This window comes from Mastigoproctus giganteus, chromosome 14 (genome assembly GCF_048544385.1).
Source record: "Mastigoproctus giganteus isolate SK-2022 chromosome 14, ASM4854438v1, whole genome shotgun sequence".
NCBI lineage: Eukaryota > Metazoa > Arthropoda > Arachnida > Uropygi > Thelyphonidae > Mastigoproctus > Mastigoproctus giganteus.
This window is the reverse complement of record NC_143588.1, coordinates 79082110-79106773: the sequence shown is the minus strand read 5'-3', so window position 1 is coordinate 79106773 and position 24664 is coordinate 79082110. Positions and strand designations below refer to the sequence as shown.

General features: G+C 40.1%; 1 protein-coding gene across 1 annotated transcript in view; it reads right to left on the bottom strand.

The window, feature by feature from the left end:
- Nucleotides 1-8507: 8507 nt before the first annotated feature.
- Nucleotides 8508-24664, bottom strand: part of LOC150075275 (trypsin-1-like) — a 42754-nt gene continuing 26597 nt past the window's right edge. The window contains exons 5-7 of the mRNA XM_090388427.1: nucleotides 19091-19371; nucleotides 15074-15231; nucleotides 8508-8802 (exon numbers count right to left, since the gene is read on the bottom strand). Coding sequence (XP_090244553.1) covers nucleotides 8647-8802; nucleotides 15074-15231; nucleotides 19091-19371 — 595 coding nt within the window. The 3' untranslated portion in view covers nucleotides 8508-8646. The remainder of the gene's footprint in view (nucleotides 8803-15073; nucleotides 15232-19090; nucleotides 19372-24664) is intronic.

Sequence of the window (24664 nt, the reverse complement as noted above, 5' to 3'; positions counted from 1 at the left end):
TGGATTATGCCCAGTCTTCCTCGGTTCACTGCTGTTGAGGATTTACAGTACCAGGCACCTGAGGCATATGTGATGATCGGAATGAAGACTGCCTTGTAGAGGAACGCAAGGGTGGGCTTCCTCAGTCCCCAGTCCCGGCGAGTGACCCTGGCGACCATTGCTGTGTACTTTTTTATATTTGCATGGATGTTGTTGAGATGAAGGGAAAATGATAAATTTCTATCCAGCATGACGCCTAGGTATTTTAACTCAGTTTTCAGCCTGATCGTCCTGTCATAAATTTTTATTTGTGGTGGTCTTGTTGGAGTTAGATAGCCTTTTAATAATATGGACTGGATTTTGGTCAGAGAGATGGTTAATTTGTGCTTGTCAGCCCACATCAGGAGGGTTCCTAGAGCTATGTTAGCGGGGTTCTCCATCTGAGCCCTGGAGTTGGCGGCGAGGATCAAAGTGAGATCATCCGCATAGGCCTGCAAATGGACGTTTAAAAGGTCCAAGTGAAGAAACTCGTCGAGGACGTAATTCCACAAAAGTGGACTAAGAACAGAGCCCTGCGGACATCCACGATAAATTTGACGTTCCACCCTGCAGTAGGTGGCCTGTACTGTGATTTGTCGGTTATTCAGATAGTTCCGGAGGCAGGCGAAGATTTTACCTGGCAGGTTCGCTTCTCTCAGTCGTGCGAGGACGCTCGGCCACCATAAGGTGTCGAACGCCCCCGCGAAATCTACCGTGATGACCAAAAGGTATTTCTTATCACAGTTTTCGGCCAGACCCAGGATATTCTCTAATGCGTGGACGGTGAATCTCCCCAGCGTGAAACCGAATTGGTTTGGTGCATGGAGGTGTGCCGGGTGTAGTGTGTCTCAATTCTTTCTCTAAGCATCTGTTCCATCACCTTGCTCAGGACAGAGAGGAGTGCAATCGGACGATAGGAGTTCTGTAGGTGTTGCGGCTTGGATGGGTTTTTTAATATGAGCTTAATGCTGGCCACCTTCCAGTTCGTTGGGAAGCAGCCAGAGCAGAGGCAGTGGTTATATAGATTCAGAAGCCGGTTTGGAGTGTACTATGCCACCTTCTTGACAATTTCTGGCTCTATTATATCTATCCCTGGTGTTCTTCTGTTTCTGATTTTGTTGACTGCAGTTTAGAGTTCTAGGAGAGTGGATGGTTCCTCTGTCTGGTCAGATTGATAGGTGTCGTTGGCATTGCTAAGCAGCTGTTGTTCCAGGGTGTCTTGGCCATCTAGGGTTTGGAAGGTGGCATTCAGGATATTGTTTATGGATTCCTGCCAGTTTTTGGTCATATTTCCCAGGGAGGTTTTTGTAGATGTCGTCACCTCCCCTCTGGGTAGTTTGTTGGTTGCAATCCTGTATATGATACCCCATGGGTCAGTGTTTCCCACTGTGGAAACCAGGTACTCCCAAGACAGCATTTTCCGCTGCCTGATCTCGGGACCACCACGGGACCGCACCCGCTCGTGGAATATTTTTTGTGATTGTTTGGTTGGCCGCATTGATTATTGCTTCAGAAACAACTTGCTGGTGCAGATCTGGGTTCTGACTTTCTAGGTTATTGGTGAGCAAACTCTGTGCATTTGTAGTAATGGCTTGTTTGAAGCTGTCCCAGTTGGCCTTGTGGACTGCATAACCGTGCAACTTTTGGTTGTTTGTTGGTATTCGGTGGATGGACCTCCACATTTCGAAAGTGATGGCTCGGTGGTCTGAGGTGGTCCAATCATCCTGGACCGTCCAGTCAGTTATGTAGTTGGCAAAAGATCTTGTTGACATAGTGACATCCAGGGTGGATTCCCAGAGAGTTGAGGAAAATGTAGGCAGGTTGTTAGGACGGTTTAAGACCACAATGCCGCTGTTTTTTGAGAAACTCCTCCATGAGCTGGCCATTTCTGGAGCCGCTGTGTTCTAAGGTTTCGCTGTGCCACAAGGGTGAGCGGCAATTTAGGTCCGCGCAAATGAGGATTGTGGATCCTGGCAGTTCTGTTTGAACATACTGCAGGTATTGGATAGCTGGCAGAATGTCTTCTCCTAGACGACAGTACATGGATATTACGTAAAAATCCCCCAGGGATGAGATAATATGTGCACAGGTGGCCCATGTAGAACCCAGGTGAGATATCTTCGTAACGGTTGGTTTGGGATTGCGCACGACCACGGCCGTCCAGGGCGTTTCACCTTCAACTTGGACGATCTTGTAATTCAGTGGGTATCCACATACTGCATTGGCGAAAGCGTATGGCGCCTGGAGGAGCAGTATATCATAGTTGTCTTCCTCCACCCTTTGCCTTGTCTGGGCAGCAACAGCTTTAGCTCGCTGAGCATTTAGGTGCAGGAATTTGATACAGGTGGTATTATGTTTTTTAGGCTGTGTCCCCATAGTCGATTTTTTTGTTGTTGGGCATGCTTTACCTTCAGATATACGGGGCAATTATTATCCCGGAGTGAATGGGAGTGAGGAAGTTTGTGCCATTTGCAGTTAGCACAAGTCGGATCCTTATCTTTGTTTGGGCAGTTTTTGAAATTGTGCCCCTTCTCTGCACAGTAGCCACAAGTTACCGCCTAGACGCATGTGTGAGTTGTGTGCCCAAAGCAGCAACACGTGAAGCACTTAGGAACCGCTACATGCTCTTTGAACTGGTGGGATCCTCAGTTTATGTACACCCTTGTTTGTCTGAATATGGCTTGCCAAGCCTCAGGTGCCAGTTCGTTGACCCAGTTTGTGGAACTTCCATTTTTACTCTTGGTTTGATATTTTGGTGTGATCAGTTTTAACATGTTTCTGTCGGGGAGCACTTACTGTAAATTTCTTCTATAGATCTCCTCGCAGATGGTAGAGGAAGTCAATTCTTTGTCGATATCAAAAACAATGATAGAGGGGCCATTTTTCCTGGGCGGCTGAGCACTGAGACCAAGCGTAGGAATCTTAGTGTTGTTTAATATTAAGTTGACGTCGTCTTTGGTTTCAGTTTCGAGTTTCGATAACGACTCCGGTGTTACGCGTTTTCCGTATTGATTTTATTCTTGCATTCCTGAAGTCTCCAGTAAGGGAGTCTATGACTGTCTTCTTTACCTCTTTACTGGTTTTGTGTGCTTCGGGGTTTGTTGGCTTGAGCACCACTAGATATGGTTTTGGTAAAAGCGTTTTCCTAGGTGCGGCGGTGATTTGGTCATTTGTGGTGTTATTAGTATTCCTCAGCACTTGTGAGTAAGATGGGGTGCACTGTATTTGATAGCCGCCATCTGCCTGGAGGGCTTCCAAGGTCGCAACCACCCTCTGGTGTTGTACATGCGTATCCATCAGTATGGTCTCTAGCTTTGTCCACTGGAGGATAATTTTCTGCGCAAAGCATTGACGAGATCCTACTGCTGTTGTCTTTCAGTATGGTCTCCAATTTAGCTCTAATAATCATGCTTTGTTCTGGCACTGTACCGTCTGGGATAGTGGGATCAAGAACAGTTGTCTTATCCGCTTGTTTTGAATCTTCCATCGCTCGGGATTGCTCATTTTCTTTAGTCTGGCTGGTGCTGCGGGTTTCTCTGTCTGATTTAAGGACTTCTTTCTTATTTTTCCTCTTGGTGATATGTCCTGGTCGCTGGACGCCAGGGTCCTCCAGCTTGCTATTGTGGTTGCATTCCGCCCCGGCACAAGCCAGGATGTCTTCTGTTTGGCTTTCAGTGCCATTTGGGATCTCAGAAATGTCATAGTTGCTTTCCATTATGACAGATCCGGATAAACGAGAATATTCGGACAAGCGGGATGATTGCTGTTGGGTGAGTAGCGAATTCGGGAGATGGCGAAAGACACCGACCACAAATTCGTGCGTGAATTTAACACCGAGTAATAGCCTGTTGAAGTTTTTGGCTAACCCCATACTAAATACGTTGTACGGGGGAAAGAGCCAACAGTAGAAATAGCCCTAGAGGGGTAGGGTTACTTTTGGCGAGGTCGATTTGACGAGAAAATTGACGAGGGAAAGGTTGAAGCACTACCATGATGAGTTATGGTGGGGGGGGGGGAGAAGCACGTGGTACACATGGATATTCACTGGTTTTCACTTTGAATGTCACAAATAACACTGAAACACTACGAAATGTTCTTGAAGGTCACTCGGGGGGAACCCAACCCCAGTCGAAAAGCAGAATTCGGATGTGGTGACCAGAAAAGGGCCTGAGGTCACGCTCTTCAATGCTAAGACAATGGCACTATGGAAGGCAGACCCATTGTCCTTAGCGTTGAATAAAATAACGCACAGAATTCTGCTTGCACCCAGAATAAGCAAAAATAAAACTCACCAAGGTGATCCAACTTAGTTCTTCAAGTGAGACAAAAATCAGGACTCTAACACAACTTTAAACTACTAAACAAACAAAATTCATGGAGCTGATAAAGACACGTACGCGCAGGAAAGCAGCCATTTTGAAAGTTCCCATGGCTCACGAGCGGGACGCTCTTTCCCGAGACTGAAGGATTCATGCTCGTCATCTAAGACCGGTAATCAACACCAGGAACTATAGAAAATACATCGCCAAAGAACTTAGAGTGACAGATGACACATGTCGACGATGCTACCTGGCCTCAGAAACGATCCAACACATCACCGCAGGATGCAAGGTGATCACCTAGACGGAGTACATTTATAAACACGACCATTAGCCAGGGTGAGACATCAAAAGCTAGCGAGGAAATACCAGTTGATCAAAGAAAGTATACCATATTGCCTTCATAGGTAGCACAGTTGGAAGGATCATTGTCCTCCTCACACCAGGTGGAAAAGACCTGAGTTCGAATCCCCGATGACGGAAGGAGTTTTTATGGATGTTTTTCACAACGTGGCTAAGTTAGTCGGTCTCAGACGACGGTAACATATTTTTTTTCGTCCCGGAAACTCGGGTTTTTCGTCCAGCATACAGAAAATCGACCTCAGAACACGCGATTTACAGACAATATACACAGAGCAATGGCCTTGGTCTAAAGAACCCAGTAACAACAACAAATATTACAAGTATGAACCCCAAGCCGTACTAGAGACCCCAACCCACAAGCTGTACTGGGACCGCGCCATAATAACAGACAAGACAATCGCGCACAACAGACCAGACATAACCTTTGTCGACAAGAAGGAAAAGACTACGTATTTGATCGACATAGCGGTGCCCAACACGGGCACCTTCCAGAAAAGCCAAGAAGTACACGAACCTAAGACAGCAGATCAAAGAAATGTGACATATGTAACAAGTTACGACCATCCCAATCATCGTGTCAACCACCAGTATGGTGCCAAAGACCCTACACAAGAGCCTAGCAGCAATTGATGTCCCAAAGAACATCTACAATTAACTCCAAGATATCACAATCCTGAACACCTGTAGGACAGTCAGTGAGTCCATCGACCAACAGTAATAACAACCAGACCAACCTGTGCACTTTGTCCCAGTACCCGTCACGGGGTGGAACCCTCACCCCTCTTAGAGAGAAATAATAATAATAATGAACTTAATGCACAAATGTTTAACCGATAAAATGTTATTATTTTATCGATACAAGAAATCACATAAAATTTCGATAATTTTCATGAACTATTTTCATAAGAAATATAGGAGTGGTGCATTCGTGAATGTTTTTATTATCGGGAACTGTCCGATATTAAAAATATAATTAAAAAATCAGCGAATGACCTGGCAAAAATGGAATAGTAGTCCAAAGCTGCTATATTACTTTCATCACAGCTGCAAAGCCATACGAAAAATGTGTTATGGAGTTAGTGATTAGAATCGCTCTAATAAAGTTTAGGCCACTTCATCAGTTGGCGAGGTTAAACCGTGTCGGGTTTTGTCCATCTTAACCCAAGCGAAACTCTCAATGGCTGATGTTTATTTAGCGCTGTTGGTCAGTTTGTTTCATTGTTTTTCTAGAAAGCTGGTTAGTCAAGTAAGACGTCTAAAACACTTTCCCCGAATAGCTTGTTCAATTTGTATTATTATTATTTTTTTTTTAACGTAGGGCACAAAATATATGGCAAATTGGTGCATGAAATTTATAACAGTTAAACAGTCGTGTCAGTGTATTATTTCTTGAGTCTATTTTTATCATGTGCCTGACACAGACTGACTACTCCAAACCCCCCGTAAACTCCAGGAGAAATGGTTTAAAAATAAAGCGCAAAAAATACATTTTATTTTCCACAAAATCAAGATGTTTCTGTTTATGACTCATTGATTTCTTCATTACGCTTTATCTGAGAGTAGAATGACTGGCACAGCCTTTCGCTACAATATCTACACGCGTATGTGTTTTCTAAACATATCTATACACCCGTTTGCAGTTAGGGCACTCGGAACAAGTTTGTGATGTCTTGATGACGTCAAAGATCAAGACGTCCTCGTTGGTATTAATGTGTAGTACGATGTTGAATAATAATCGACCGAAATAGATATTTGCAGTGAAAATAAACGAATAAAACACCATCATTTTAATGTCTTTGGATTTTGTGGTGTTTATTCCGGATTGGTTGGAAAAGACCTGAGTTCGAATCCCGTCGATAACGGGAGAAATTTTATGGGTCCTTTTCAGAACGTGGTTGAGTTAGTCGGTCTCAGGCGAGGGTAGCATGGTTTTTCGTTCAGTAAGTCGGATCGACATCAAATTTCCATACAAATCTTTATTAGTTCATACGTTGAACATGTTCTCTATTTCACTACCAAAAATAAGTGTGAAATATCAAACCTCACTTCTTGTTCCTTTTGTTTTTCTTCCATATGCTTTTCTAAAGAAATGCATATGGCAGAAAAACAAAAGGAACACGATGTGACTCTTCCCACCCCGAAGTCCTGTCAACAATCCTTTCTGCAATTATCATGGAGACTTCCTCTGTCCTCAGATGGCTCAGTGCACAAAATTACTGGTGCGGACCGCTTGTTCACCCGTACACAGTTGTGTTTCCATTTCCGGTTAGGGAGGTTCCGCTAGTTGTCACAAGTTAAAATCTTTCTCTCTTTTTTTTTTTTTTTTTTGTTATTCTAGAAGTTCATCTTTTCTCAGATCAAATCAGATTTTCATTCAGCTTAAATAATGCGTATTCTGGAAGCCGTTTATTTATTTTAATCCAAAGATTGCATGATGTGATATGTTAAACTTTAATGAAATTGGTTTGAAGATGAACGCAGAATGTTCCATAAATTAGGATCAGTACACAGAATAATATATTTTCACATAAAAACAAGTGTAATTTCTCTTACTGTATTTAATTACATGATTTAGAAAAGTTAACATCTTTAAAAATTAGTTGCTTTAAAATTTTAGGCGTTTTATTTTAGGGAATCCCTATCCTTTGATCTCCATATCTCAAACATTATGATTACAACCAATAAAAAGTCAGACTTTCTTTGAAAGAATTAGCAGAGGTTTCGATCAATTAGCATTATTTATGTTTATAAAATTTATCTTGACTGTAAATTGCATGTATTCTGTTTGCTTTGTTTGGAATGAAAAATCAGAGTTTTCGGGAGAAATAAACTATGCAGCCTGACCGATCACACTGCGAAACAGCCTTCAAGAGAACCTCCCATCTCGATGGGAAATGAGTACTGGAAGTGTAGTGAGCTGTTATGAAGGATCGTGATATCGATGTGCGTGCCTTAGTGGATTCAGTGTATAGTGACTTTGAAGTTTTACAATGGTAGGGCTCCTTGTGGGATCAACCTTCATAAAAAGAATCCCATGAGGAACCCCCCCCCCCTACACACAGGTTACATGGCGTCCATTGTGCAACTCTCGCCTAAGACCGGTTAACTCAGCCACAGAGAAACAGTTGCCCAGAAATGTTTCTCCACGCCCAATGAAAATATTTTTCAACTCTCATCGGCGGCATGAATCGAACCCGGACCATATCCATGTGGTATAGGGTGGCGAAGACGCTATTCACTATGCTACCCGCGAAGACATCTCCAGGCGTTAAAATTTATACTATTTATACCACTGCAAGAATAACTAAGTACCGATTCATTTTTCAGAGAATTAAGTGGGAAATATTCATTCTTAATGACACGTGCATGTAGACAGAAATGAAAGCAGGATGTTTTCAGCGTCATCAGTACTTTAATGATGGCATATTTACAGTTGGTTGTGTTTTATTTATTTTATTTTTTTAGCATGAACTGGGTAAGCAAAATTAACGCTGACCAGAAGACTTGAGCTAACGTAAGCTAGTTTGTCAACACAATTTCAGCTCAGTTTTCAGTCGGTCCCCCCCTCTCCCCCATCTCATAGGCACATGAATATGCATACGTGTGAATTTACTCCTCATTCAATCCTCGATTGTCCTCTACTGGAGCGTGATGCTTAAAATGCAGGTTGTAGTTTAGAATGGTCTGAGAAAGTTCCCTTTGCTTTCTGTATCATTGTATGGTACGTCATCTTCATTTATAGAACCATTCCAAACCACCATGATTCTTCCTCATGAAGTAATTTCGTGACTGCAATTCAAACGTAGATTATATCCAGAAATGGCACTCAATTTGTTCTATTGATTCTTCGCTTTCTTTGTTTTTGTTGCTACTGCTGTCTTTGGGCTGTAGCTGGCGCTCCACAAACTTCACATCTTTCCTGTAACCCATATATTTGTCCATTGAACTAATAGAGATGAGCAGAGATCCAGTCCGAGGTGCTACTTACTTGGTGGTAGATCCCGGGCTGATATTGCTTAGCGCATGAATAACCGGCTGAGACAATTCCGACCAGATACCACACTCCAAAATCATTGATCATCAGTGGTCCTCCTGAGTCACCCTGCAACAGTTAAATTGGTTATGATAATTAAAATTTGAGATAAACATGAATATGGTTAGGCTCAGATAATTAATTTAAGTAATTTTGCTATATAAATCATATACAAGCAGGACTACAATATTTGATATTTAACAATATGTTTATTATCAAAACCCACACATACATTATTAGGCATTACTTTCATGTGCATTCATTTATATATCGTCCTCGTGAGTAGCATAGTTGGTAGAATCCCCGTCCGCCCCCACCCCGGGTGTAAAAGATCTGAGTTCGAGTCGATGATATATAAGGAATTTTCTTCCGGAAACTCGATTTTTTTCATTCAGCATACAGAAAATTGACCACAGAACACACGCAATTTACAGACAGTATACACCGAACGATATGGCCTTAGTCACTGATGCTCATAAAACCTTACTACAACAACTTTTATAAAGCCTTTATATATCAAACTTTATTTAGGTAAATAAATGAACTTACGAATGTAAGGAAGGTGATGTTTCGGTCAAGGCCAGTTCTACGAATCCATGCTTGAGTTCTCATTTAGGTCTGATAAGATATTTCAAACTGCTGGAAAATTTTCCTTAATTTAAAATGGGATTGTGCAAGTTTGGAAAGCTACTTAGTATCATTCTTACCACGTTCTCATTGAACGTGGTAAGAATGGCAGAGCAAGCCTGAGAATTCTATTTTATCATTAAAACAGTCAGACCAAACTACAGGGAGAAAACAAGCATTATTAACCTGACTTGAAATCAAATGCAAATCCAAATCTTCCTAGTAACTCTAATATCTTTAAAACAATATTAATTAAGAACCAGTTAAAAAAATAAATACGTGTATAAATTAAATTTAAAAAAACAGTCGAAAAAAAATTAACGGAACATTTCCATAAATGATCACAGAGGTTCTCTGTGGTGACAAAATTCTGGGATGAAAGCCTTCATCCCAGAATTTTTTCTACGTTATTTGTCCTCTTTCATTAAACAAGCAAAAAAAAAAAACATAAAAAAGACTAAAATCATCTCTCTCTCACTAAAAATTTTCACGGAACCCATTTTGAAAACCTGTGGTCTAAACAATCCCACCTAACCATATCCTCCTTCCAGATCATATCGGTGGGGTGATAAACATGATCTAAATTCCTACATTGAATTTAGATCGTCTATTAGGATACTGGCGGATGAATATGCAGGAAGACGCAACCAAAATACTGACTCACTACATCCAATACACACAGAAGCAGTTCATATCAATACAATTTTCATTTTCAAGACTCGCACCCACTTTAAACGAAGTTCGATAAAAATCTTATTTCCGTAGGCGACAAGCCCTTTTTGGTATCTGATTGTTTTCTTTAGTTCGTATGAGAGGTATTGGACATTTAATGGAGACTGGTGACGCGGAACACTTGCTAAACAGGGCTTGTCGTCGATTTGTTCTTTTCAGGAGCAACGATTAACCCGTGGCAGACTTGGAGATTACACATAGTATAACCTAATTTCTCATTCAGTCCGTCGAAAAGCAGCCATCAGAGATAAAACGAGTCACGTCCGACCCCATCTCTCGACGGAAGACATTTTGAAATGAATTAGTGAAAATTGGACTAAAAACATCCAGGAAGCGGAATCATTTGTTGTTGTTTATGACCAAAATGTTTTACTTTCACTGATCAGGGACGTTCCCGAGAGGGAATTATTTAAAAATATTCATTCTCTCCATTCAACCATCATACGATAGTAGTGATAAAATTTATTTGTTATTTTTTCTTAGATTTATCGTTAGATACGAAGAACTTCATATCGTAATTTGTTCTGGTAGATTTTCCATGTAAATATAGTAATTATTCTACCAAAAAGTATTGTGTTAATAATAAACGATCATCATAGGAATGTTATGTCTTAATTTGATGGGATCTTCATTAATATCGATATTGGTCAGTGTATAAAGTTACTCTCAGTACGCATTGAAAACCACGTGTTAACAGTTTTTGCATTCAGTTTCACCAGTGTGACCAATTGCTGAGACAAAGTAGCATTCTAAATAGTAATATTTATGCAAACAAAATTTATTCATTATAAATAAAAGTAAATTTAGAAAAAAACATTTAAATAAACAGTGATTGTCACTTTCCACACTTTTGAAATGTCCAGATTCTAATCCTTTGATGGACGAGGATCTTATTGAGGAGTTTTCAAACGGAGACCGATTTAGCCGGTCTCATACGGAGCTGTAGGGTTTTTACAGGATATTTCCCAGGTTTTTCATTCCACACATAGCAATTTGTTAATTCGGAGCTAATCCAAAACAACCTCAACCTTGTTAACCAGTTAAAGCTTTTGAACAAATAAGTTCTATTATTTTCTGTACCATTCTTCAGTACCATCGACAGAATTCAGCATATTTTCGTGAAGGAAAGGCCTAAGTGGTATTTTTGATGTAGGCCTTTTATGACATTACTTATGCACCAGAAATGGTGAAATAAGAACAATAAATAATCTTTATCTGACTCAGTTTAATATAGTAACGATATAAAGATGCATTTAATAAAATATAAATATATACAATATGAATATAATATGTACTATATGTGTACTGAATGTAGAGGTGACATATTGTACTTCTATAGTCTATTTATTATAAGAGTTTAAGCATCTTGAAATACATTGGTTGCATATGGATCCTGCCATCAGAGAAATCGCTTTCTCCACAAGTTCATGTTTAAATTAACGCGTAGACTATTGAGTCTTTATGTACTCTGTAAAAGGTAGACCAAATTATAATATTTTAAGTTTAATTTTGGTTGTAGTGTATTTCTGTGTGTAAAGAACAGTGTGTTTAGTCTTGTCTATTTTTTATATAACCTGAGCTAGGGTGACCAGTTGCTGGCGGCCACAACTGCTAATAAGAACTTTGTCATGTTTATTAGATCGTCTAAATATGTGGTCTAAATAATACATGGTTTAAAATTAAATTTAAAATTTAAAAATTGTAATAGCTCGATCGATCGCTTGGTATAAACTTAACCAGAGAGTTTTTAAATGTATGAATAACTTTCTATGCGTTATATCATCTCCTGAAGGCCAAAACTCTCACCTCAGTATTAAAAAGTTCAACGTAAAAATGAAAATAACATGGCATCCTTGAGCAAGATTAATGGAGATTGCAAGGTAGATTGTCTATTCACTGTCACGCCTCTTAGCCCGCAGGAGGGTACGCTGCAGAATGTCACAGTGGGTGCACTCAAAATCTGCACCACTAAGGCCGCCTATAGACAGAAAAGAAGAAAGGTAATTGCCCAGCTATCATTCTTGTTTTCGTAGAATCAGCTCTTAGTGAACTTACGTGTGCAAGTAATTTTTACTTCCACTAGAAATTACAATGATTTTTAGAATCTAACTAGAGGTAGTTTGATATTAGAAATGAATTCATGCAAATGGAAACGATGAACTGCTGGATAAACTATTATACAGTATTTAAAATTTCAGGAAGCAGGAATTTTTAATTCCGGAAATTCTGAAAGTGTGGTCATCCTAATGTAAGCTTTATATCATGGTGCACCTAATGCTAGAAATTAAATTTGTAATTCCCCTAACAACTACAAAGATTGTCTGTTTTAAAGGTTGTTCTCTACGTGTGTTTAGAGGTTGGGTTGTAGGTGTAAAATCAACAAGTTTTGCATTTTCTGAGCGAAAATGTCTGTATGGTCCAAGATCGCTTTATATAATCAAGAGAAGGGAAATTTATATCAAATTTATTCATATGACAGACATTAATACCAATATAAAAGGGTGGTCAGTCAAGGTCTACGTGAACTTTTTTTTTTTGTTAAAAAAAGTGATCCGTATAAACGTCTTAGTTTCTAACTGATAATCGTTAGGTGGTAGATGGCTTTCATCAACCGGTGAAATACCACCACTTTGCTTATTGGAGGCTTGAAGTGGTGAAACCCATGTTTAGTCTCTAGAGCTAAGTTTCCGGCATCCCCCCCCCCCCATACTTCTCCTTCAACCCATGCACGGTACTAAGTACTATAGGTTTTGATACCTTTCGTGTTTGGGGTTTTCATAAAAAAAAAAAAAAATTACCAACAGAGCTTTGGTAACTTTCTTCCGACTGGATTTTTCTGTGCATCTCTTCGCAGACCTTCTGTTTTATTTACATCTTATTCTTCGGTTGCTCAGGGTCCATATATTAAACTGATTAAATAAGTAAATACAGCAGATAGAGCATTCTGTCATCGCTATTTCTTTTCAATGTGCTACCTTGTTACTGAGAGATAACATTGAAATGCTTCGGTCCCTCCTAAATTTCTCTGGAGAAGAGCATAGCTTTTTTAAGGATAACAATCTGTAGTGGTTCCTTTGGAACGTGCAGCTTCCAGATGAATGAAATTTCGTACAGAACTGACTTGGTACGTGTTCCCTTTTTAAAACTTTGTGAATATTGTAGGAGATTTAACACAAGTGAAGAGAATGCAGAGGTGACTTTTCTATAAACCTCAGTGTGAGGAAATGGGTATAAATGCCTGCAGGTGCCCTTTCAAGCGTTTGCTTCATGAAGCGCTGAAGCGAAATACACTTGGGTTGCTAAATTTCTCTCTCTCTCTCTCTCTCATTTTCACAATATTGACATCATCAAGGAATACTTGGGATAATCATGCGTATCAAGATATGCAATATACAAACGTATCCGAAATGCTCCTGCGATTATGTGCACTAACACACGGAATAATGATTATGTTTAGTGGAATGTCGAACGATATAATTATGTTTTTAAGGCAAACACGCTATCTCTACAAGTTTATTTTGTTCTCTATTATAACCGATTATTCCAAAAGATTAGGATAATTTTATATTTTGAATTTGTAAATGTAATTAAACTATATAACGATGTCACTATGAAGAAAATTATTTGCTAATAAGCATGTCTGGTGAATTAAATATTTCCGGATACCATGTAAAATTGTTATTTTATTTTTTTTAAGCTACAGTAGAGTTAAGTTAATTCTCCGAATAATATACAATATTTTTAAGATGCTAGTGACCAAAACTTGTTTTACAGCCAAAAAATCTGAGATAGCAAGTAAAATTAATAGTGGCAAACGATGCAAGACGTCTAGCTTATATTACCTTCCCGTGTTTCTGTCCATTCCCTCGAATAGTTTGTCGAGTTCTTCATTGAAATTATTCAAACTACCCACTTCTGCCATACCAGATGGAAGCTTGTTCCAATAATCTACCCATAATTCTTGGAATACTATGAAATCTTTCGTTCTTGAAATTATACACACACTGGTCAAAAAAATACGAACCTTTGTATTAATACAGTCACAGACAGAAGAAACGCAAATAGATGCAAAGAAAACTGTGACTTCGGGTGATGATTTGTTGAGCATAAAGACTGGACAGGCTGTTTAAGTGCAGTAATCTGAAGCAGAATGGAGAAAATGCGTGTTCTATCAGCTTTAAGAAATGTCTTATCGTGGGTGCACATTTATCTGGAGCTACTATTCAAGAAACGAAAGACATAAGTTTCTCAAACCATCCATCTCAAAGGTTTTCAATGCTGGAAAGCCAACAGCCATCCTACGCTCCAAATCTTACAAACATCTAAATTGTGTTCTACAGACACAGAAAACCTAATAAGAAGCGTTCTATACCGGGTCTGATCAAAAATGAGTGGTATTGATGTGCTCACTTTTACCATCAGCCTGATTTGCATATTACAGATCTTAAAATATTTCCTTGACCTTTGGACCAGCATACGGTTTGATTTACACTCCAGCACTCTTTTGCTTGTTATGAGCTTTTGTGGTAGCACAGTTGGTGTAATCACCATCCTCCCCACACCAGGTGGAAAAGACCTGAAGTCGAATCCCGTCAATGACGAGTAATTTTTATGGGCCTTTTTCACAACATGGCTGAGTTAGTCGGTCTCAGGCGAGGGTAGCATAGTTTCCTCCCTGAAACTCTGGTTTTTCTTCCAGCAAACCGACCACAGAACACGCGCAATTTACAGACATAATATTATATACGGCGCAATATAGCTTCAATTGCTGATACGCCTGAAACCCTACAATAAGAGCTTATTATGATTCAGGCGCGGATTTCTTGTTAGTCTCAGCTGAAAACGTCTTCACGTAAGGTCTTTTTGCAAACTGGCTTCCCACGATGAATATTGAATACCGGTGCTCGTGAAAAACCTATAATTAATTTATACTCAGACATTAAAATTCAAGGTTTACTTACTGAATGAATTCAAATCATACCTGGCATGAATCCCGGCCACCGAATTCATATCCTGCACATAACATCTCGTCGTGAATCTGTAAATGAATACCCTTCCGCTGATGCCATCTTTCGCAAATGGGGTTAGCTATGATAGGCACAGGAACATACTGAAGGATTTCGGGTCGCAACTTCGATCCTATTCAGAGAAATAGAATTAAAAAAGGCATTATTATGCGAGCACTAAAAATACTCACTCGAAAAAATTGTGCATATTACCTGGTTGTAATAGTATTGCTAAATATTCAGGAAGATACATAAAACATAAAAAATCAATACAGAATAACGAATTATTAATAAAAAAGAATATTTCCATAGCCAGTATGAAGCTATAGTTATTTTGTGACAGCTGGTTTTAATCATGCAAGCAAGCAAGTACTCGGACAGTCCCGTAAGAAAATTGAGAAAATACCGAAACGTAGATGAACATCTATGCGATTTTCTAATCTTTATTATTCTTACCTAGCCAGAATAATAACGTTTCAGTTATTTCAATAAAATAATTTAAATTTCTATAGATAGCTTTTTTTTTTTTTTTTTCCTTATTTTTTCATGTACTCACTTCTCAATTGTTTGGATGTGAGGAATGTCTTCTCAAAAATAAAAAAAATAAAAAAAAAAGACTGCGAAAATAAAATGTAAGTTGTAACAAGATTATTATTTTGAATCAAGTTTGAATTTAATTCCATTATATTTTAGATTAGCATTTCGTACTACGTATAATCTACCCTTTTCTAATGAAAACTTTTTTTTTCTTTCTTTCTTTATTTATTTATTTATTTTTATTTTTTTTTTTGCGCTAAACTTTTCATGTATTTATTTAGTATTTTTATGGAATCATCGAGCAAACAAACCTATCTACTTTTAAGTAATTTACGTGAATATGCTGAACCGGAAGTTGCGAATAAATGTTATCGGAAGTTGCGAATACTGTATGTGAAAACGATAGCTCTCCGTTTTTTTAGGGGATACGGAAAATTATGGCCTAATATCCGTGAAGCGTACCGATGCTCAGGGATGTCGAGAGCTAATGCGAATCCCGGTGCAAAGTGTACCAAGACTGCTGATCTGCATTTAAATTCCGCAGTGTATCGCATTAGCTTGGTTCTCGCTAAACCTCGTAGGTATTTGTAAACCAACCATGCTAAATACAAAGACAAAAATATAAGTTTTTTTTTTTTTTAAGAGGCAGCGTGACTCGCTTGAAAATTGTAAACTTTCGATGATTAAAATTGTTAAAATTGCTAAAACTTATTTCAATATCTTCGCTACTGCCCGATAGATGGCAGCACATAATAACAATACCAGTTTTCACACCAGTAAACTTCTACGTAAACCGTAAAGACATTAAACTGTAAAGACATTCACCGGAGAAGTGCACTTAATTGGAGAAATGCTTATCAAGCCTTGCATGAAATATATTGTAACATGGATGTTGAACGAGCAGTTTGCTAAAAACATTGATGCGGTACAATTATCAAATAATACTGTTCACGTCGTATTAAAGATCTTTCAGATAAAAGAAAAATTCGTTTATAATTACAGCGAAATCAATCTGCTTTACTGCGCAGGATTACGTAAGCCCAATTGATTTGATTTCTGACTGTTTAAACGAAAAGTTTAAGGATCCTCGGTCAAATAATTTTTGGATTAGCCTAATAGAAGAATAACCGAAATGTGGCTAAAACTGCAGTTCGAGTATTACTTACTTTTCCTACAACTTATTTGTGCAAGACTAAATTTTTCTATTTGACTGCAAATGTAAAAAAGAAACAACCAAATATAGGAATAGACTTAATCTTGCACATGACATGAGGATTCAACTTTCCAGCATTATTCATAGTATTAAGTGAATTTGTGATACAAAAACGCAGAAACACCAATCCATTAAAACCCAATATATTTTCCCTTTAAAAATCCAATTTTTTTTTTTGTACGCATGTAACTTTTCTATGAAGAACACAGTTATAATGGATTTTTATAAAACTTTGTACTGTACTTATTTTCCTGATAGAAATTGCGCAGTAACGATATTTATGTTTTTATTTTGATTTCGTTTTCAAAAATAAAATATATTTGAGCATTAATTATGTATTTTTTATATCAAAAAGCAAATAGCCACAAAAGAATATAAGTGTTCCGTAAATCCCAGGGCTCACATCTGGTGAGTATGGGCTTGGCACACCCAGGGTCCTGAGCTGGATATCATCATTCTTCTCTTCCTTGGTGATTCCCTTTTATCTCTCTCTCTCTCTCTCTCTCTCTCTCTCTCGGGGTAGTTCAGACACTTTTTTTTGGCTGGTGCAGCATAAGCCTCAGGCTTCCTTGCACCATATGGCTAATAATAATAATAATAATAATATTGTAAGATAAAGTGTTCCGTGACTAAAAAGTTTGGCAAACGCGGAAATACACTATAACGTTAAACAAGACATTGACGGTAGCGACATCTATTGACCAAAATGTTTAACCAGTTTGGGTGTGGTCGCTTCTAGGCTTCCATCTTAACACGACTCTAATCCAACAAGAAATGTGCTGTTAAAGTTTTTATATATTTTTTCTTTTTTTATTTACCGAATGAAGTTCCATTCTGCCGTTTTTAAGTAAATACTGTTTTCACGCAGTAGACTGCAAAAAAAATATCAAAAAAAAAAAAAAAATTCATTTTGACCATGAAGTATTTTTATAGCTGCTCACTGAGTTAATTTTTTATAAATATTAAATATGCATATACTTATATTTGCACTCTTAATTCTGCAAATTGTACCATTTAACAAAATACTATAAATATCGTTAAAAAATTACTTCCTTTTTTTTTTTTTCATCTAATTGGAGCAAATATTAATTTGTCACTGGAAAAAAATAAGAAACGCTGGCAGCACTGTTTAGTTCGAGCGAAATTTTTAAAAATAAAATAGTTTTTCAGAGTGCGTTTAAATTTTAATTTAAGGCATTTTTTCCCCCAAAAAACCGGAAAAAAATGCCTTAATTCAGTAGGTATATTCAATTCTTTAGAAACAATTCTCCATCCATTTACAAACGGCTCCAGGCTATCACTATTATTTCGGAGGATTTACCTCCCTTCCCCACTTTTTTATTTTTATTTTTTTATTTTGACAAAATTTTTTCTTTGAAATGTTGAGACGTGGTATAAAAATAAAGTTTATTGAAAAGTTTCTGTTTCCTTAACCAGATGGCAGTACCAACCATGCAATTAAAATCAATACGTAATCACTTCGTAAATATGAAATTTACAAATGCAGATAAGACGATGTCAGTGGTTTTCAAACTGTAGGTTATGATCCCTCAGAGGATAGCGAATACCATACACTACCACAAACACTGCAAATTGTATTTTTATATATGTATAGGGCAGGAGCTGTTGTTTTTATTTCTGTGCATCGCAATCGAGTGACATAAACCGTTTAACTGCGATGTACAGAAATAAAAATCATAAAAGATATAATTAATCAGATTTATAATATTAGAGAACTCCAATAGCAAAAATCCCATTAATTACATGTACTCGTACTTGTCTGATTTAGATTTTAAGTTTACTTCAAATTTTTATCCACTTACCGAATGGATTTTTTTTTTTATAATAAAATGCAATAAGCACTGTAATAGGCCGATCTTGTACCCTTGTTTATTTTTAAAGTAGTATGTTTATTTTAAAGTAGATGGAAAAGTTTACCGCCCTCGGGTGTAGGAGTTCACCGCTAGGTTCGCTTCAACCTCTTGTTTGAATTTGGGTGGTGTAAAAATCCAATTGTTGAAATAATCAGGTATGCGCGATGTGCAGTTAGGTCATATTAACAGGATAAATCGCCTAAGCGAAGCAACACCCCTGAGCAAAATTCCTTATCTAAATAGAAATGACGTTTTGGTTCATTCATACAAATCAAAAAATATACGTGGATATAATGGTAATGTACAGACTAGAAGGTTTCAGAAATGATGGTAGTACGTTCACCATCATTTAAATGAAATTGTCTAACCTGCCTCTAGCGCTCCCCATCCTGCGGCGAATGCTATTTTGCCAAGAAACCTGGCTCCTTTCTTTGGCAGACAGATGGGTCTTATATTGAAACGATACAGGACTGGACGGTCCAGTTTCAGAACTGCAACATCGAAGCGGTCTGCTTGGGGAGTAAATCGGAAATTTGGGTGGACTTTGACTTCTTCCACGCCAAACATTTCGTTGGGCATACCTTCGAGATCAGAATTCAGTATAAAGTCGCCGAGCGTCACCCTGATGTTTGATGGCTTGTGCTGAGTCCTGTAATGACCAAACATTAAAAATTATACACGGAATAGTAGTTATGAGTGTAAATACAAATTTTCTAAGAACATTATTGTGAGTCATATAGCAAAATATAACTCTGAAAGAATGGAAGGAATGTGTTAATACCCACACGTACACTCATTTCGATAGAGCTGTTCAAAAATACCCCTTAGACTACAAATGAAAACGAACTTTGTTGAAAAGCTTAGTGATTTCGCTGTTTTTCAACATCAAGTATGAAAAATTATAACGTTGCAGCGTTTCAAAAATAAACTGCCCAGTACGGAGATATTAGACTATGAGCCTAAAATAATGCTTGGATTGACTCGTACGCTGTTCAGGTTGATATGTTTACTTATTTAAATTAAGTTCCAAGCATTCCAGTTAAACTTACAAAACCATCTTCCAAAATGCTAAGATGGTCATTGTTGATAATTAATCGTAGCGTCCGAAGTCAGTACCAATGAGGTTTGGTATATGATGCTTGCATGTGTTGGATAAAAGTTTTACAAAAATACATTGTAATTTATTCTTGTGTTGGTTGCCAGATGTTAGTCTTTCTGTTTTTAATATTTTATAGTTCGCTGGCTTTCCAATTAATGTTAAAAAGGCTTGGGTTCTGTTCCCCCTCTCGAATGGAGCAACTTTAATGGGCCTTCTTTTTTCGCAATATGGTCATATTTCTCGGTCTTGGTCGAGGGCTACATAGTTCTATTTCCCAGAAATTACATCTTCTCAGTTTAAAACAAGCAACTCCCCTTTGGCACACATTTCAAAACAGGACTAACCAACTACCAATTACAACTTTTTCATGGCACCTTCAAATACATTATGTGTAAAGTGTGTTTAGGGTCAAGGCGGCACCAGGGATTTCCCCCATCTCCGCGTAGTTTACATTGTGGGTGAACCAGTTGACTGGAAAAGCCAGAGATTTAAAAGTGTAACTTTGTATATGTGTGATGCCTTGTACCATTGTTCATCTGGTCATTTAGCCGCCAGACCCCTACTGAGGCCCGACGTGCCCCACTTTCGCTCCGTGGAGGTAGACCAGGTACCCACTGGTATATAGTTCACTTCCTGCCACTTAATTTCCTGAGATTTCAATGGCTAGGACCTTAAAAAAAAAAAAAAAAAAAATCGCGTACGCGTCGCGGGAAGCGCTAGGAGAAGCCCAAAATGTTGGGCAAAATTAATTTAGATTGGTGATTTTCGATTGTGTGGGGCGTGTTCACATTGCTGTCAGATAGCGTGGGGTGAAGGCTGAAGACTGGGGGGCAAATAGAAAGAAATATGGAGCCGAAAGGGAAGGCAATTCCAGTTTACAGTGGGGCATGCCCATGCCCCACCAGAGGGAAGAAATAGGGTGGCAAGGGGAAGGGACAGCAAACTGTCCCCTTCCCACCCTGCCAGGAAGAGGTGAGACAGTGAGCCAGACAAGGGAGCTGGCTCAGGTTGCCAATGTGGCCTGTGTGCATGGGTGGGAGCAAACCAGACCGCGGGGTCAGGTCCGCACCATTCAGAAAAACTTGAAGCCCAGCAGAGGCGATCCAATGTTGGTTTGGCTGAATAGGTTGTGCAAAATGTCATAGTTGGGAGTCACTCATGGGACTGTTGTCCCGTCCGGTAGTCAAATTTTCTGAGAAGTGGAGTTTTGTCACTTCTCGAAAGAGTTCCAGTTTTGTCCTGCATGATGGATCAAGCAGTCAAACCTGACGTCTGCTTGGGGGTCTCTGAGAAGCTTTGTTTGACACATCTATTCGAGGTTTGCAGGCAGAGGAATGGTCAATCGTCTGGCATACAGGTTCTGGGCAAACTTGGTGAATGTTATATATGAGGCTTCGTCTTCCAGTAAGTAGTATTCCCGGTTTTTGGGATTAAGGCGCACTTGGATGATTAATTCAACACGAAGATCTCATAAAGTTCGCAGTCATGCATCTGGTGTCCCCAGGTCTCCACAGAGCCACATGCACACGTTGGGTTGTTTTCGAGTCCGAGAAGGTGTAATTTGTGGCGGATCGCTCCTTGTCCTGTTAGGAGATACGTGCTGTTCAATCCAGGGCAAAGCCATGCCGGATACTGTGGGTATATTTGCTGTAGATCGGGGAGGAACCTCCGCGTGACTTCCCCTTTTGTGGAGGTCGAGTAGCGCTGCTGCCATATTGATCGCAAATAGATCTGGAATCTTTTCTTCTCCACTGTCCGATTTGCAGTTGGGTCTGTGGTGTGATCCTGGAAGGTAGTTGGATTTCCGCGTCTAAGCTGCTGTAACATGCCTAGGCGAATCACTTCAAGATCAAGGGGGAGGGTCCCAGTGAATACTTGCAGCGTATGAGTAGATACGGTGCTGCACGCTCTGGTGAGGGTTAATAAAATCGGTCGGTGAATGATGTTGAGTAGCCGAAGATTTATCGCCATAGAGGCCTTATGGTGCTAGACACCAGAAGCATATGCAATCGCAGAGATGATGGCTGCTTTGTAAAGTATTGCTAGGGATCTTATTTACAGCCCCCAGTCGCGGCGGGTAATCCTGGCAAGCATGACAGCGTAGTTTTTCATTTTCTTCTGGATGTATTTTAAGTGGGGTGTAAACGATAAATCTCGGTCCAGGATCACCTAGGTACTTGAGTTCTGTGGCCAACTTGATCGTTCTGTTGTAGATTTTTATCTGCGGTGGTCTGGTAGGAGTTAAATATCCCTTTAGTAGGATAGATTGGGTTTTGGTGGCAGAGATATTAAGGTGATGAGTTTCAGTCCACTCTCTTAGTGTAGAAAGTGCTGAGTTGGCATGCGTTTCCAGTTGTGCTCTTGAATCAGCAGAGAGGCTTAGGGAGAGGTCATCTGCGTATGCGAGCGCTTGCACGCCCCCCCCCAGTTCCAGGGAGAGGAACTCATCCAGCACGTAGTTTCATAGGAGGGGACCAAGTACAGAGCCCTGAGGGCAGCCCTTGTGTACCTAGCGCTCAACCTTGCAGTAGAGAGCCTGCACTAGGACCCTCCTGTTGTTCAGATATCCATATAGGTTTGTTGGCAGGTTGGCAGCTCTTAGTCTTGCGAGGATGCTCTGCCACCAGAGGGCGTCGAATGCCTCCGCAAAGTCGACAGAGATGAGAAGAAGATACTTTCGTTGGCAGTTTGACGCGCCATTCGTGATATATTCTAGTGCATCCAGAGTGGATTTCCCCGTTTTGAATCCGAATTGTTTCTCTGTTGTTAAATTTGCTGCGGTGTAATGTACTTCAAGCCTCTGTCTAAGAAGTTGTTCCAGGACTTTGCTGAGTACAGACAGGAGGGCTATAGGTCGGTAGAACTCCGGTATAATGTGGCTGCTTTGAAGAGTTTTTTATGATTAATTTTATGCTGGCTACCTTCCAATCCGAAGGGAACCAGCCCTGACGAAGACAGTTGTTATATAAGTCTAACAGCAAGTTCGGGGCATACTCGGCCACCTTTTTTTACCAGTTCTGGTTCTTTTTTTACCAGTGCATGTCCAGTCCCGGGGTTCTTTTGTTTTTTTTATTTTTTGTACGGCAGTTTGTAAATCTTGCAGAGTGAATGGTTGTTCCACTCGGGCCGATTGGTAGGTTTTGTTGGCGTGGCACAGCTGTTGCTGTTGAGGTGTGTTGTCCTCTTTGATGGGTTTGAAAGTGGCATTGAGAATGTTGTTGACGGTGTACTGCCAGTTGTTCGTCATGGTGCCTTTTGGGGTGATGGTGGAGGGCGTGACCTCTCCCCTTGGTAACTTGTTTGTGGTTATTCTATATATGATGCTCCATGGGTCTGTATTGCCGACTGTGGAAACCAGATGCTCCCAGGACAGTTTCTTCCGCTGCCTGATCATCGCAGTGTAGTTATTCCTGGCCTCCCTGTATTGTTGTCTGAGGGGTTCAATCTCAGGAGGAGGCCAGGACCGTCTGGCTCTTTGGAAGGCACGTCTTTGCCTGATCATATCTCTCCTAAATAGGTCAAGTTCCTGCGGCCACCACGGCACAGCGCCTGGCCGGAGGGCCCTTCTCCGGATCGACTGGTCCGCTGCTTGTAGGATGGCGTTAGTGACAGCACGCTGGTGTTGAACGGGGGTTTGGTTGTGGAGATTATTGGAACACAGATTCTCTATGTTCCTAAGTATGGCTTCTTGAAAGTTGTTCCAGTTGGCCTTGTCAATGGCATATCTGTTGAGTTTGTAGCTGTTTGGAGCCCGGTGAAGCGATCTGTGCATCATGAAGGTGATAACCCTGTGGTCTGAGGAGGTCCAGTCTTCCTGCACCGTCCAATCATTTAGACGCCCAGCAAGGGATCTGGTAGCCATTGTTGCACTAGAGTGACCTCCCAGAGAGTTGAACTAAATGTGGGAAGATTGTTTGGTCGATTTAGGACAACGAAGCTGCTGTTAGCCAGGAATTCCTCCACATATTGGCCATTCCTGGTTCCTCGACGTTCAGGAGTCTCACTGTGCCACAGTGGCGAACGACTGTTTAGGTCCGCAGATACAAGGATCCTGGAACCCACAAGTTCTGTTTGTACTTGATTTAGGTATTGGATGGCTGGTTGGATGTCTGCTCCTGGGCGGCAGTACAGAGAGATGATATATAGCTCTCCCAATGGATAACAATGTGAGCGCAGGCCGCCCACTCCGAGCACAGGTGTTATTTTTGTCACAGTCATGTCGGGATTCCTGACAGCCACCGCAGCCCAGGGGGTGGCTTCCTCTACCTGAACAATTTTGTAGCTGAATGGTTAACCCCGGACAGCACCCAAGCAGGTGTAGGGCTCCTGCAGCAGAAGGATGTCCAGGTTCTCTTCTTCAGTTTTTTGTCTAATTTGACCAGCTACGGCAATAGCCCGTTGCGCATTCAGTTGAAGAAATTTGATACAGTTGTTATTGTACCTTTTAGGGAGAGTTCCCATAATTTATTCTTATTTGTTGTGCGCTTCTTGCTTTTACGTATACCGGGCATTTGTTGTCTCGAACAGAGTGCGTGTGGGGAAGCTTCTGCCACTTGCAGTTTGAGCAGGCTGGTTCTTTTCCTTTGTTCGGGCAGTTAGCATATTTGTGCCCCTTCTCGGCACAGTGTCCGCAGATTGGTTCCTGTTGGGCGCACGTGTGGGTGGTGTGGCCGAATCGGTAACACCGAAAGCATTTTGGCCCCGTGATGTGTTCCCTAAAGCGGTGGGAGCTCCAGCATATGCAGATCCTTTCTTGTTTTGTGATGACTCTCCACGCTTCAGGGGTCAATCCGACCACCCAGTTGGTCGAGCTGCCATCCCCGGTCCTGGTTTGATGTTTGGG